The 16,798-nt window shown below is 41.3% G+C and overlaps 1 protein-coding gene and 1 pseudogene across 4 annotated transcripts in view; both read right to left on the reverse strand.

The window, feature by feature from the left end:
* CCDC88A (coiled-coil domain containing 88A) overlaps positions 1-2,280 on the reverse strand; it is a 132,146-nt gene extending 129,866 nt beyond the window's left edge. For 3 of the 4 annotated variants that reach the window (XM_025353657.1, XM_025353655.1, XM_025353656.1), the window contains exon 1: positions 87-993. In XM_025353657.1, the coding sequence (XP_025209442.1) occupies positions 87-149 (63 nt within the window). In that variant the 5' untranslated portion in view covers positions 150-993. Of the gene's footprint in view, positions 1-86 lie in introns of all 4 variants that reach the window. The other variant, XM_025353654.1, reaches the window with a different exon arrangement.
* Positions 2,281-16,091: 13,811 nt separating this feature from the next.
* The window catches only part of LOC112604496, a 78,154-nt pseudogene continuing 77,447 nt past the window's right edge, over positions 16,092-16,798 (reverse strand).

Consider the following 16,798-nt stretch of genomic DNA (forward strand, 5'->3'; position numbering starts at 1 on the left):
AGGATCACCACGACATGAACGCCCACCTCCATCTCTACAGCCACAAATAACGCAGCAAAATATACAATAAAGGACACCCCACTTACCCAAGTGACCAAGGGGCTGGTCATGAACTGCTCCAGAAGGGGAGTAAAAATTTCGTTCTCCATTTTACAGAGTATGTATTTGAAAAAAGGAACTACCACAAAAATACGCCTAGGGAATTGGTCACTAAACGTGGAAGTAAGTATAAATCAATGAAAGTCCATTTCGGCAAGGGAGGAAAATCCCATCGTGGAGGAGGGGGGCACTCTCCCTCCTCAAAAAACACCCCAGAGGGAAACAAGCCGAAATCCCAAGAAGTGGCTTCGACGACGGACACCACGAGCAGCAGCCTGCGCTGGAAATGTCTGTACCGGGCGAGGAGGGGCAGAGAAAAGGCATCTGGAGGAGGAGAAAGGGAAAGGGGGCTGGAGCCCAAGACAAAAAGCCCGTCAAGGTTGTCCAGCTCCTGGAGGAGCCAGACCAGCGAAACTGCTCCCAATGAATTAATCCCAACGTGGGCTAAATGAAATAACGTTAGACAGAGACCACGTTAAGGATTCCGAGGGGTCGCCAGACTCGACCTCGGCGTTCCGACCTCTACACGTTCCACCCACCGATGGGCATGGAGCCGCTTTCGACCCGCGGAGCCTCCACTGCCCGCAGCCCGTCAGCACCAACAGGCAGGGCTCACCCCTTCCCCCCGAACAGACACCATCCCTCCGCCGCCCTCAAGCCTTGCCTCCAGCCCCCTTCCCCTCCCGGGGGTGGGGGCTTGAATGCGTGTCCCTAACCCCCCAGCTTCCTAAGCCCTGCCAGCCTTTTCAGCGCTTCTCTGGGAATCCCTGGCACAAAATCACCGCCGCGCTCCAGCCTCCTCCGCCCTCTATGGAGAAGCCGGAGTAACGGCCTCAGAACCGCAGTGCCGCATCACACCCCACCCCTTGCCGCCCGCCAGAGCCGCCCGCCAATGCCGGGGACCGCCGTCAAAGGGAGCGCGCAGCTTCCTCCGCGCCGATATCCTTCCGCCGACTCCCCGCCCCTCCCGCGCAGCTGCCTCTGGATTGTGGGAGAAGAAAACCGCTGCATGAGCGCGCTCCCGAGCGAGCGCGCCCCCGGGCTAGCCCCGCCGCCGCCCAGATCCTGGCGGCGGGCGCGGGCGTGGACGCGCGTTCGCTGCAGCTGCTGGGGAGACACCCCGCTCCTCGCTTGCGCCCAGGCTTGGGGGGCGGGGACAGGGAAGGCAGAGCAAGGGGTCTGTCTGCTCGCTCGCTCGCTCATGCCTAATTATGGTTTATTTCCTCCCCGAGTGCCTTCTTTGATATGTGAAGGAAAGAGAAAGAAATCCTTCTCTTTTAAACGTGAGGGTTGCAGACAACCTTTTTCGGACAGTTTGATGTGTTCTGTAAAGCATGCCTTCCCCCCAGCAAAATGGAATAGGAAAACTCACTGCAGCAAATGGCAGAGGGACTTGAGCTGCAACTTGGTGGGTTTTTTCTGCTTCTTTTTTTTTCTTCCAAATCCAGTCCACTAACGCATGAATGTTCTTCAGAGTTGCAAGTGACATACAGTAAGATTTTTTAAAAACCAGAGCTGTCTGTCAGCACGTTGGTATTCCCTGACTGGAGCAAACGTGACTCAGACATTGTTTTTTGGTTTTGTTTTGTTTTTTGCTATTTGGCCATTGAGGAGTCGGGGTGGGGGGGAATCCCAAGCAAAATCAAGAACTACAAAGAAGAAACATTTGGAAGTCATCCAAGTTGGGTGACAAACAGATTACATATTTGTCATAAATCTCCATGCCATGCACGACTGGAACCTCGACATAATTTTAAGTTCCCTGGCAAAATCAAATGTTACTCCTCATTTAAAAGGAAAATAAAGACTTTTTTCCTGGGGTAAAATGGGCATGTAGAATGCAATCTTTTTTGAGAAAAGATAATATAGTTTTATAATGTGTGCTATGTTTACATTACATAAATATTTACATAGAGTATATATTTTAAATTAGCAGTAAAAATGTTTCTGTCATCACACAATTAAGAAACAGCACAATTTCTTAATTGGGTAGTTGGGAACCTGGACTCTGAAGTCTTCCTGCCTAGTTCCAATATGCACCAGCTGTGTGAGCCTAGGCACGTTATTGAGGCTCTCTGTGCTTTGGTTCCTTCACGTGTAAAGCAGGGCTAATAATAGGGGTAAGTGAAATGGCAGCTTATAGTAAGTGTTCTATAAATGTCATTAATGTTTTTAACATTATTCCTTCAAAATAAAGAACCTTTATGAAAAAACTTGAAATGTAACCTTTCCACTTCAGTTACAGGAGAAAGGATCTTGCTTTGAGGAGTAGGGAACTGAATGCCCTTTGAAAATCATCTTAATTAAAATTAGGATGCATTCATGTGGCACTTTGCTAGGTAGTGTACGAGTAGAACCTTGAATTTCCCTAGTCAGTACACAAGCCTTCAGACATCCTTATTGCTAGCAATCTTTTCCATCTGCTCTTGATGACTTTTTAAAAAGTCTTTTAGATATGGGAGTCTCACTATGTTGCCCAGGCTAGCCTCAAACTCCTGGCCTCAAGTGACCCTCTCACCTCAGCCTCCCTAGCAGTTGGGACTAGACGTGTGAGCCACCACGCCTGGCTTGGTGACTCCTTTTTTTATTTGTTTTGTTTTTTGAGACGGAGTCTCACTCTATTACCCAGGCTGGAGTGCAGTGGCACGATCTCAGCTCACTGCAACCTCTGCGTCCAGGGTCCAAGCGATTCTCCTGCCTCAGCCTCCCGAGTAACTGGGATTACAGGTGCCCGCCACCACCCCCTGGCTAATTTTTGTATTTTTAGTAGGGATGGGGTTTCACCATGTTGGCCAGGCTGGTCTTGAACTCCTGACTTCAAGTGATCTGCCTGCCTCGACCTCCCTAAGTGCTGGGATTACAGGCGAGAGCCACTGCTCTTGGCCTGGTGACTGTTTCTTAATAGTGGTGCTTTATTTGGCAAATGAAATGCAGACAGAAGGAGAGTAGGCACCAAGAAGACAGCATTGCTTTCAGGAGCAGCCCAGTGCTTGACATATCCACTTTTCTTTGTAATCCCCCAGATGCTTGACAAAACAATATGGAAGTAATTATGCCTATACTGGGTTTATCCTAGGACAAATCAATCTGCTTCATTCATAGACAAAAAAACAAAAAGTATTAATACCAAATACAGCAGGTTAGGGGCATTTCGAAGTGGTGACTGAAGAGTTAGCACAGGAGTCATACATTAAGGTAGTATTGTTTAAGCACTTTAGTACCCATCCCTCACAGAAATCTGGATTCTCCTGTAGAGCCAGATGGCCCCAGATGCTTTCTGGTCTATCTTTAGGTTTTACGCGCACACACACACACACACACACACACACACACACACTCAACAAAGAAACATGAGGAGTTAATTGTAAAAACAGGAAACTTTAGACCAGACTGAGGTCTGGAGGAACTTATTTGAAAACCTACCAATTCACAATTCCCTAGTTTAACAGCAGCCTTAAAAATGCTTTATAATATCTCAAGAGTACAACCAGTAATTTCTCTGTCTGGTTAAAGAGGGATTGTATATTATACCCAGTTTAATGGTCTTTGAATTGCAACATCCTATAAAATTAAATTCAAAAGTTTCCTATCCACCTTTCACTGAGGAAGAAATTTCTCAAGATTTCTTCAAAATACTTTTGTTTTGTACTTTGTAGTCGTTTATGTGTCCTGAATGCATTCTTTCTTGGAATGTTAAATCCAGCACGAAAGGGGTTTGGAAAAATCATACCCATCTGGTTAGGATGTAAGTTGTTTGCTTAGCTCTCTTCTAATCCAAAACTAAACGGTTAGAATGGACCATGGTCCCGTTTAGAAATCACTAGAGAAAGACTCTCCCCTGTGTATTATAATTGAGGTTTTCTCCTTCAGGTTGCATATGAATAACACAACCCATGTATCAAAAGCACCCATATGAACTTCTACCCGTGTCTATCTTGATCTACACTATAGGAAGTGATAGACTCACCCAGAACCAGGTTCCTTGGTGACAAATATTTTTAAGTACGGATTTGCAAAGCTAATCACATTCATAAGCTAGTGCAGCAGCAGAATGGCACCGTTGTTTATAATAGACAATAAGTGGAAACAACCCACATGTCCATGGACTGAAGAAGGAATAAATAAAATGTGGTATATCCATATAATAGGATACTATCTGGCAATACAAAATAATGAAGTACTAATACATGCTACAACATGGATGAAAGCATTATGCTAAGTGAAAGTCATAAAGAACAATATATTGTATTATTCCATTTATGTGAAATGTCCAGATAAGACAGATCTATAGAGACAGAAAGTAGATTAGCCTAGGGCTGGGGAAGTTGGGGGAGAATAGGAGTGATGGTTTAGGGATGTGAAGTTTCTTTTGAGAAAATGAAAATATTCTAAAATGATCATGGTGATGGTTGCACAACTCTGTGAATACACTAAAAGCCATTGAGTTGTGTACCTTAAATGGCTGAATTGTATGGAATGTGAATTACGTCTCAATAAAGCTTTACAAAAAAGAATGGCACCATTCCCTCATGAAATTTTTTTTAAGTCATCAAGAAATCTAGTCTCTAATAGCCTTTTTAAAAGGGCCCCTTGATCTAATAAAAGATTTTTAAATCACCTAAGAACACAGAAGGCTTATATTTTAATTACCCAACATAGTTTTAAGAGGAAATATACAGAGAGAGAAAGAGAAATTAGGCAGGTTGCTTAACTTTTTTGAGCATCAGTTTCCTCGGTAGTTAATGAGCACACTGGTTTCATTCTCTTCTGGACTTCTGCTTTGACCAGTGGACTTGTTCTGTCCTGTACCTCAACTGAGGAGAAGAAAGGTAGAAAGATATGACAGGGAAGAGAGAAGGGGTCCTCCTTTCAGGCCAGTATCAATTGGTCTTCTCAAACATCCTACTTCCGTGTTCCAAAGTGAACCTTCTCAAATTCACAGTAATATCCCATATGCCTGTGCCTCTGCATATGCTTCCATTCCTGTCCAGAATACCCTTTTCTGCTTGCTAGCTAGGCCAACTCCCACTCATCACTTGGGATTCAAGCGTTACCTCTCTGTGAAGCATGCCTCTACATCAGACTCAGGTGACACTCCTTTTTGTATCTGCATAGTATCAAATCTTCCCTTCATTTCTGCAACTTGCTCTAAATGGCATGTATTTGCCTACAATTACTTCTCCTTTATTCATCTTTGTGTCCCTGGGTCTAGGGCAGTGCCGTGCAATGGAGGGCACTCTCAGTCAATGGATCAGAGTCTTCCTCGCACCACGATGATTAGTGTAAAATCCTAACAATAGGCAAGAGCTCACAGCAGAGTGACTTCTGAGAACTATTTCATTAACGAATGACCTTGAGGAGCCTTTAGCTAGATTCTTGCTTGCCAGTGAATTTGAAGAATCAAAGGTTTTGCCCAGGACGTTGAGGTCATAAAATAAATAGCTTTCAAGAGAGCTTTTTTCCAAGTAATTTTTTTTTTTCAGAGAAAAGCTTAGAGGAATACATAAACATCGTATAATCTTTTATTTCTCAGTCAGCATGTAATGGCATATATCCTTCTCAACACCTAAACTATTTTTTATTTTTTGTCATGTTGATGGAAATTTTGTAAAAATGTATCTAAGCTTTGTTGAACAGTATATTCTGAACAGAAATTGGTCTCTTAATTGTTTCACTACATTTGACCTAATTGTGTGGTGCTTTTAATGTTGTGATAAATTCAGAGGTTCTTAAAAGTGCAAGAGTGCGGCCAGGTGTGGTGGCTCACGCCTGTAATCCCAGCACTTTGGGAGACCAAGGCAGGTGGATCATGAGGTCAGGAGTTTGAGACCAGTCTGGCCAGTATGTCAAAAACCCATCTCTACTAAAAATACGAATATTAGCCAGGTGTGCTGGCGGGCACCTGTAGTCCCAACTACTCGGGAGGCTGAGGCAGGAGAATCACTTGAACACGGGAGGTGGAGAAAAAAAAAGTGCAAGGGTGCATTCACAGTCTCCAGATAACTAAGTTTTGAGTTTTATTTTACTTTGAATTTACTTTGAATAGTTTTCCTATCTTCTCTTGTGGCTGTCAGTATCTCCACCCACCTATAGTCCCCAGTCAAATATGCTGCTTCTAATTTTCTGGATGCTAGGAATACACAGACTGTTAAAACACTCTGAAAGAATTAACAGTCTTTGAGTGAAGTCCTGATAGGCTCTTCAGTGAGTGGAATTGATGGATTTCTGATAGGCCTGGAGTGTCTCTTGGTATAATGTTTTTGCTTGCGTTCAGTCTCCTGGTCTTTATTTAGGTAAGTGTGGCGCTACTCAGTTTATTTAACTAGTTTGCTATGGTGTGATGCAAAAGTTCTGAATGTTAATCGTCACTTACAAAGTATTTCCAGGGTATGACTGTCCTATCATATAGTCAGTCCTTGCATTGGCATTGTTCCTTCTTTAATTCTTCAAACCTAAGCAATAGGCAGTGACTCATTTCCTCTTAAGATGCTACTTGGGCAATATATATAGTGAGACCTTATCTCTAGAAAAAAATTAAAAATTAGCAGAGTGCGTTGGAGCACAGTGGTGGTCCCAGCTAGCATAATGGAGGATTGCTTGAGCCCAGGAGATGCAGACTGCAGTGAGCCTGAGATGCACCACTGCACTCCAGCCTGGGCGACACAGTGAGTGTCTCAAACAAAACAATACGCTGCTACCAGAAAGATACTAAGCAAATGAAAACCTTATAGAGCCGTGGTCCCCAACCTTTTTAGCACCAGCAACCAGTTTTGTGAAAGACAGTTTTTCCCTGGGCAGGGAGGGGGGATCTTTTCAGGATGAAACTCTTCCATCTCAGATCGAGGTATCGTATTCTCACAAGGAGCACGCAACCTGGATCCCTTGCATGTGCAGTTCATCACAATCGGGTTCCCGCTCCTGTGAGAATCTAGTGCTGCCGCTGATGGACAGGAGGCAGGGCTCAGGCAGTAATGCTGGCTCGCCATTCAACTCCTGCTATGCGGCACAGTTCCTAACAGGCCATGGACCAGTACTGGTCTACAGCCCAGGGGCTGGGGACCCCTGTTATAGAGGAGAAAATAAAAATGTGCAGAAAAGGACAAATACAGTAAAATAAACTTTTAGAAGTTGAAAAAAAATTAACTCTCCTATTCTGATCATAAGCCTATTCCCAACCTCTACTATTCAACTATTTACATCTTAGAGACAGACATTAGCAATACCTAGTTGAAAGAGAACCTAGGCAGAACACCTGATGGATCATTAATAAAATACATAAATATTCCATGTAATGGGCCCTTTCCTCGTGGTGAAGATCACAGTTATAACTGATGGGTAGCACGACACAAGAGCTTAAGATGTTCTAATAAAAGAAACACAAACTGGGCATTCTTGGGTATAATAATACCATCTTTAGAACGTGACTTAAATTTTTCACACAGCATTCCTTTTAAGATAAATGAGCAAAAAGATTTCCACATAAAGAACCATTGGTAGTTTTAAGGGTACTGAAAATAAGCGTGAGTTAAAACAATTAAATACTTTGAACCATAGGAAAAGCAAAGATCTGCTTCCATTTTAAAAGTACAAATTACAGATTATAATAAACATTACAAGTGAGGATATCTGAAGATATTTTATTTCCTTCTAGTGAATGGTAGTAGGAAGATATTAAGAAATGCATACATTCTTAAGAGAATATGTAATTGATGTTCTGCTGTTGAAAAGTTAAAATTCACATGAAACGTTTTAAAAATTTACAATTTGAATGTGATTTCCTAATTTTCAATCAATACATGCTAATTGATTATTTTCTTAAAATATTAGTTTGAGAAGAGTTCTCAGACTCAATTTTATTTCAACAATTTTTTTAAACTAAAAATCTGTCTTTGGTTTCTTCAACTAAAATAGCGATATAAAATATTCAGTTACATTAGGTTTACTATTTTGCATATTTTGTAAACTATTTTATTTTCTCATCATAAAAATAATACATTTCATTGTCATATTTGGGGAAAAAATCCACAACACAGAAAGAAAACACTTAAAAAAGAATAGGCCAGGTGTGGTGGTTCATGCCTGTAATCCCAGCACTTTGGGAAGCCAAAGCAGGTGGATCACCTGAGGTCAGGAGTTCAAGACCAGCCTGGCCAACATGGTGAAATGCCTTCTCTACTAAAAATACAAAACATTAGCCGGTTGTGGTGGCAGGTCCCTGTAGTCCCAGCTACTTGAGAGGCTGACGCAGGAGAATCGCTTGAACCCAGGAGATGGAGGTTGCAGTGAGCCGAGATCACGCCACTGCACTCCAGCCTGGGCGACAGAGTGCCTGTCTCTATAAAATAATTTTAAAATTAGCCAGATGTGGTGACTCATGTCTATAATCCCAGGTACTCAGGGGGCTGAGGTGGAAGGATAGCTTGAGCCAGAGGGTCAAGGCTGCAGTGAGCCATGATTGTGCCACTGCACTCCAGCCTGAGTGACCCAATGAGACCCTATCTCTAAAGAAAAACAAAAACAAGCCTGAACATGCCTCTCAGTTTGAATTAAACAATTAATGGAATTCAAATGCATTTTTAGTAATGATGTTTATCATATACTAAATGTGTAGTATTGCCAGATCAACAATTTTTTTTTTTTTTAAAGACAGACTCTTGTTCTGTCAACCAGGCTGCAGTGGCACAATCTTGGCTCACTGCATCCTCCGCCTCCCAGGCTCAAGCGATTCTCATGCCTCAGCCTCCTAAGTAGCTGGGATAACAGGTATGGGCCACTGTGCCTGGCTAATTTTTGAATTTTTAATAGGAGATGAGGTTTTGCCATGTTGGCCAGGCTGGTCTCAAATTCCTGGCCTCAAGTGATCTGCCTGCCTTCACCTCCCAAAGGGCTGGGATTACAGGTGTGAGTCACTACACCCAACCCAGGTTAACAATTTTTACAACATCAGAGTCCAAATTCCTATAATCACATATACGATTTGGCTAATAAATCTTATAAAAAAATTAAAATAGATTCTCCATGTTTATCACAAAACTGAGGGTCATGAGTTCTAAGTTTGTCAGTGCATTCTCAATTTCTTCACTAATCAATATTTATTGAACCACCATATGTATAAGATAAGCATATTGAGCACAAAAGGTTGTGTCTAAATGAGGCCAAAAGAAATAAAACTACAAACTATATATTATTCAATCAATTAGTTCAGAGGTTGGCAAACTTTTTCTGTAAAAGGCCAGATAGTAGATATTTTAGGCTCTGTGAGCCATAAGGTCTCTGTCACAATGACTCAACTCTGCCATTGTAGCAAGAAGCAGCCACACACTATAGGCAAAGAAATAGGTATGGCTCTATCCTTGTTGAATACACAGGATGCAAAAAAAAAAAAAAACCAAAAAAAAAAAAAAACAAAAAACAGGAACGACTTTCTTCCCAGTGAATTAACTGACTACAGATAATTAAATAAACTATCCAACTATATTGTATATAGTTACCTTCTGGAATTGCAGAAATTGTCTACGAGCTCCTTGGAAGCTGAATTTCATTGCTCTGTTGATTCAGATGTAGTTCAAATTGCTTTCATTCTTTCAGCATGTTACCATTGAGAATTTTTCTTCTGGATATAAAACTTTTTGTTTGTTTCTAATCTTCTTGAGTTCTAGCAGGAAGCAGAGGGCACATTAACATGTTTAACTTTAGGCTGGTTCCGACAAAAAAAAAAAGCGTTTAAGTGAAAAGAAAGTAATGAAGGGATGATTTAGAGGGGCATGAGAAGGTAAGTGAACCAATACGGGGGCAGGGAACCACCCAAGGATGAACAATAGCAGTGAGCACTTCTCACCCCTATGCCTGAAGGGGCAAGAGGAGGAAACTGTGCTGCCAGAACCCTGAAAGACCTGGAGTCTTGGAAGAGGAGTCACTAAGTAGGAACTGTGTCCATAGAGTGTAGAGCCACTGCCATAATCATGATGCAGAAGAAAGGCAAATAAATATCCCAATCTCTCTGTACTCCTCACTTATATTTCAGGCCAGTGCTTCCCTTCTGGCTGAACCTCCTGGAAGCAAAGAATAAGAAACCCCATATGATGGTGTCCACAGAGGTCAACCTTCAGGGCACAGAGGACAGAGTGGGACCAGAAGCCCCAGCAGAAGATTGTGTAGTACAGAGCTGCCTGTGAAAGGTATGGAGAACATCTAGAACCATTTCTGTAGGAAGGCAATTATTTCCAATTTAACAGAAGCTTAAGCTTTTGGTAAAATGTCATGAAGAGATAGAGGCAGCTGATAAATATGCTAACAAACTGCCATAAAATGTATGGCATATAGGTCAACATCTATGATCTATTGCTGCAAGGTATTAATTTTTTTTTTGACAGTGTCTTGCTCTGTCACCCAGGTTAGAGTGTAGTGGCATGATCACAGCTCACTGCAGCCTTGATCTCCCAGGCTTAAGCAATCCTCCTATCTCAGCCTCCTGAGTAGCTGCTACTATAGGTGTGTGCCACTATGCCTGGCTAATTTTTTTTTTGAGAGATGGGGTTTCACTATGTTGCTCAGGCTGGTCTTCAACACATAGAGTCAAGTGATCCTCCTGCCCTTGAATCCCAAAGTGCTGGGATTACAGGTGTGAGCCACTGTGCCTGGCCAACAATTTTATTTTAACTGACAAATATATAGTATCAGTGTCCTGCAGTGTCTTGCATATAGTGTGTGCTCTGTATTAGCAGAATATGTAAATTTGTTGAATTAATTAATTTTCAATCATTATGAAATTAACATAGTAGGCCGGGAAGAGTGGCTCACACTTATAATCCTAGCATGTTGGGACGTGAAGGCGGGATGATTGCTTGAGCCCAAGAACTTGAGACCAGCCTGGGCAACATGGTGAAACCCCCTCTCTATAAAAAGTACAAAAATTAGCCAGGCATGGTGGCGTGCACCTGTAGTCCTAGCTACTGGGGACACTGGGGTGAGATGATCACCTGAGTCCAGAAGTTCAAGGCTGCAGTGAGCCGTGATCACACCACTGCACTCCAGCCTGAGCCACAGAGGGAGACCTTGTCTCAAAAAAAAAAAACAAAGAACAAACAACAACAACAACAAAAAACACAAAGGGACCAAAAAGTCTCCTAACAAATCTTTTTTTTCTAATCATCAGCTAGATTGCCTATATTTCGCAATACATTCATCATGTGAGGATTTCAACTCTGAATTGGGAAGAAATTATTTGTGTCATGGATCACAAACTCCTACACTCTTTTTACGGAAATTTACTAGTAGACAGACCTCCAAGCTCTGGATTGGATTTATTTTGATCCCAGAAGGCAGCCTACTCTTAGTTTTAGATCTCAACCTCCTCATTCTGTTTAGTTTAAGACATTGCAGTAGTATATCTATTTTATTATGGTAGCTACAAACAGTTTTGATTTAGTCACAATTTTGAATTCCTCAGCTGTCTCAGTCTTTTTTATTTTCGCTTTTATTTACTATAACCCTATCTAACTCATGATTGAATATTTTTTAACAAGGGTCATAAGGACAATGGCCATATTTTTCCTGCAGTGCAATGTGAAAGCATTTTTCTCTTACTCAATTAGCAAGAGTATATCAAATTACGTAGAATTGGCAAAACTCAACATGATTTTGCGAAGAGCAAATCCTGCTGAACTAATTTCTTTCTTTTTTTTTTTTTTTAACCAACTGCAAAACCTGGCAGATGGTTTAGCAATGATCACCTCTGCAAAACATCAGCTGTGTCTACTTACTGGTATATACATCATGTGTTTTTAAATGTACTGAAGTTTACCAGTCTGAGGTAGAATCATGAGAGGAATACCTTCTTCTGTCACTGTGTGAATGCTAATCTCAGCAAACAGGCATCAGTGAGATTGGAATTGGTTATTGAGTATGCCACGTACACACAGACCGTAGATCATCCCTTGTCTCCAGAGAAGCAGGAAAGTAGAATTCCACCTGGCTTAGAAATAGGTGACCTCGTGCAACCAGGATTTCTCTAAACTGTAAGTGACATAATATCTCCATACTTCTGCACCAAAGAACCTTCATCTTAACTAAACTACAAAAAAATCTGGCTGCTAAGAAGCAACAGGGAAATTAAAATTCGCCAAAAACATCTATATATTTCAAAAATAATCTTTTAGTCACATCTGATGCTTCCTGAACTTGTGAGAAGCACCATCCACAAGCCTTAGCTGCAATGTCTGTCTAAAATTTTACACAAGGTGTTTTGTTCAGTATGAGAACTCTCTATTTAGTTCCTTTTCTTTGTTCATTCAACAAACACACATTATGAGTATTTACTGCATACTAGGCACTGGAGACATGAAGATGAATAAGACATTTTCTTTTGACACATGAACCCTCAGAGACCTTGTAGTCTGCTAAGGAATACAAACTGATTATTCTAAAACAATTCTATCTGTAATATATGCTATTTGTGGGAGAAACAAGGTTCCACAATGGGGAGTCAAGAAAGTCTCCACAGAAAGATGACTTTTGAGCCAGGCCTTGAATGAAAAGTAAGTGTTTAATGGGGAGTGGAAGTACAGGGAATTTCAGGTGGAAGAACCACCAAAGCAAAGCATCATCAAGGTATAGAAGAGTATATTGTGTTTGGGGAGCCATGAGTAGCTTGGCGTGGCTAAAGAAGTTTCCAAATGTGGACAATGGTGAGAAATGAAAGTTGAAGTCATATTGAGAACAAACCCAAATATCACACTAAAGAATTTGGCCTTTTATCCTGTGGATCATAGAGTACAACTGAGCTTTAAAAAAAAAAAAAAAAAAATCAAGGGAATGATATCAGATTTCTCTTTTAGAAAGGAATTTCTAGCAGCACTATAGTAGGGGAATTGGAAAGAGGTGAGACTCTAGGCAGAGAAACCAGACAGAAGCTCGTCCTACTAACATTTTGTAGTTTCAACTTGTACTGCTTTTGTTTGTCACAAGTTTAATACTGTCTGTTTTGAACTTTGCTGAGACAGGAGGTTTGAACACTACCATCAAGTCAGCAACTTGTTCATGTTGCCCTCTATTGGTAGAAAGGAAAAGAAATTACTATCAAGGGCATTATTTCACATTTCATTTGTTGATGGTATTTCGATTTTCCTGAAATAAGGTTTGTTATGTTTGGTAACATTAAAAAAATATGCTGGCATTATATTACAATTACAGGAATACCTCTGAAATTACACTTTGAGTAGCAAGGGGATAGTGTAAACAGTAACAACCACAGTAGTTCAAAGAGAGAAATAAATATGGTCTAGTATGGAGACCTCTCTCTAAACTTCACTTGCCTCTAATAATATGAATAATCATGTCCTGATTTATCTGCGTAGGATACACATACAGATATATTTTAAGAAAACAAATTAAGACATCATGATTTGAAGTACAGGCACACCTTGGAGTAGTTTCGTTCTAGACCACTGCAATAAAGCAAATATCGCAGTAATGCAGGAGATACAAATTTTTTGGTTTCCCAGTGCACAGGAAATTATGTTTATACTATACTATAGTCTGTTAAGTGTGCAGTAGCATTATGTATTAAAAAGATGTATATACATGCATTAAAAATACTCTTGCTAAAAAATGCTAATGATCATCTGAGCCTTCAATGAGCCAAAATTATTTTGCTGGTGGAGGGTCTTGTCTCAATGTTGCTGGCTCCTAATCAATCACAATGGTAGTTATTGAAGGTTAGGGTGGCTGTGGTAACTTCTTCAAATAAGACAGTAATGAAGTGTGCTACATTGATTGACTCTTCCTTTCACTAAAGAGCTCTTTGTAACATGAGCTGCTGCTTGATAGCATTGTACCCACAGTAGAACTTCTTTAAAAATTGAAGTTGATCCTCTCAAAGCCTGCCATTGCTTTATTAATTAATTTAATGGAATATCCTAAGTCCTTGTTGTCATTTCAACAACGTTCGTAGCATCTTCACTTGAGAGTCGATTCCATCTCAAGAAACCACTTTCTTTGCTCATCTATAAGAAGTACCTACTCATTCGTTCAAGTTTTATCACGAGATTGCAGCAGTTCAACTACTTCTTCAGGCTCCATTTCTAGTTCTCTTACCATTTCCATCACAGTTACTTCCTCCCTGAAGTCTTGAATCCCTCAAAATCAACCATGAGGGTTGGAATAAACTTCTTTCAAACTTCTGTTAATGTTAATATTTTGACCTTCTCCCATGAATCATGAATATTCTAAAAGGCATCTAGAATGGTGAACCCTTTCCAGAAGGTATTCAATGTATTTTTTCCAGAACCATCACAGAAATCACTATCTTTGGCAGCTATAGCATTATAAAATGTATTTCTTAATGTGAGATAATGAAATATATATTTGGGTTTTTTCCCCATTTCCTGGCACACAACTCCTAAAATCCTTGGAATCTCCGAAGTGCTGTCTTTTTGTACAGCTAATGTTGAATAATAGCTTCAGGGTGGGAGTGGTCACTGGAAAGACCAAAGCATGATTAGAGGATTGGGACTCTCAACCCCATCCCCCAACCTCTGATGAGGGGATAAGGGGACAAAGGTCAACTGAACACCAATGGCCCATGGTTTAATTAATCATGCCTATGTAACAAAACCTCTCTGAAACCCAAAAGAGCAGGATTTGGAGCACTTCCAGATAACTGAATATGTGGAGGTTCCTAGAGTATGGTGCACTTAGAGAAGACATGGAACCTCCGTGCTCCTTCACCTATACCTCATTGTATACTTCTCTTCATCTGCGTCCTTTGTAATGTCCTTTATAATAAACCAGTAAGTGTATTAATAAATGTTTCCCTGAGTTCTGTGAGCCACTCCAGCAAATCAATTGATCCCGAAGAAGGGTTGTGGGGACTCCAACTTGAAGACAGAAGTTCACCAGGCCCAGACTTGTGACGTGTGTCTGAAGCTTGGGGATTAGTCTTGAGGACTGAAGCTTCAACCTGTGGGATCTGATCTATCTCCAGGTAGTGTCAGATTGGTGTTCACTGCTTGTTGGTGGGGAAAAATCCCCACACATTGAGCCACAGAAGCCTTCTGTGTTGATTGTTGTGGTGTGAAAACAGAGGGAAAAAACACTTTTAAGAGTTTTTCTCCAAACAAATAATAAGATGAAAGTTGAATTATTCCTTGATATGTGGGCTGCAGAATGGATGTTGTGTTAGCAGGCATGAAAACATTAATCTCCTTGTATACCTCCAACAGGGCTCTTAGGTGACCAGGTACATTGTCAGTGAGCAGTGTGATTTGTATTTATTTATTTATTTTAGATGGAGTCTCACTCTGTTGCCCAAGCTGGAGTGCAATGGCGCGATCTCAGCTCCCTGCAACCTCTGCCTCCCCGGTTCAAGTGATTCTCCCGCCTCAGCCTCCTGAGTACCTGGGATTACCCACACATGCACCACCATGCCTGGCTGATTTTTGTGTTTTTAGTAGAGATGGGGTTACTCCATGTTGGTCAGGCTGGTCTCGAACTCCTGACCTCGTGATCCGCCCACCTCGGCCTCCCAAAGTGCTGGGATTACAGGCGTGAGCCACTGCACTGGGCCCTAGTAATGTTATTTTGAAAAGAATCTTTTTTCTCCTGAGCAGCAGGTCTCAACAGTGGGCTTAAAATATTCAGTAAGCCATGCTATAAACATATGTACTGTCAGGCAGGCTTTGCTGCTCCTTTAATAGAGCACAGGCAGAGTAGATTTAGCATAATTCTTTTTTTTTTTTTAACTAGGCAAAGAACTTTATTAACCTTGGTTTCAAACTTGATTCCCAGACTTCTTTGGCTTAATTAGCTGCAAAGAATGAATTGCGTATAAGCAAAAACTGAAAAGAGCTGCAGTGTCCAAGGGGCTTGAGCTTAAAAATATTAGAGATCTAGATTTTATCAGATTCATAAACAAAAATTTCTTAAAAAGCAGTCATAATATAAAATAGCAGCTCCCAGTAACTTCAAGTTTTATCTTCAGAAGTTGACTCAATTCAGTTTGCCTCATTCTTGGAAGCCTCATCTAAATTCTCCACAATATCTGGAACTTCATCATCATCCTCCTCTCCACTAGCAAGTGGTGCTTTTCCATCCACAGATTGTTTGGGCAGAGCTTCAGTCAGTCTCCTTAAACTAGTCAGACTGCCTGCAACAAGCTCGTTTAAGATGCTGGGTAGCGTTTCTGTCAGCTGCTTTGTCTCAGCATGGCTTGTAATGAATGGTGAAAGTGTTCACTGCCAGAGATGCCTGAACCTTAGGGTGGTTAAAGTGGTCACTGTTCCTTGGTTTGTAAACATATTCGACTCTTCAATACCGGAGATACTGCTTACCCCTAACTTCTTTAAGGAGAACTGAAGTTTTTTAACATCCACTGCGGCTGCTCTATGAACCACCGTCTTTCTGCGAGAAGTTCCTTTCCCACCAATGCGCACTTGTGCCTGCAGTTCGTGAGTTTTTCCTGGTTCATGATTGTTTCATCTTGTCGGAGAGGATAAGGGGCTGCCTGGGGGACTAGGATTCGTGCTCAGCGGGTCTTGGGTAGACCAGCTGAGATTAGGTGCACACACCAATTTAGCATAATTCTTAAGGGCCTTAAAATTTTTGGAATGCTAAATGAGCATCGGCTTCAAGTTAAAGTCACTAGCTGCATTAGCCCCTTCCAGGAAAATCAGTCTGTTCTTTGAAGCTAGGCATTGACTTC

Source organism: Theropithecus gelada, chromosome 13 (genome assembly GCF_003255815.1).
Source record: "Theropithecus gelada isolate Dixy chromosome 13, Tgel_1.0, whole genome shotgun sequence".
NCBI lineage: Eukaryota > Metazoa > Chordata > Mammalia > Primates > Cercopithecidae > Theropithecus > Theropithecus gelada.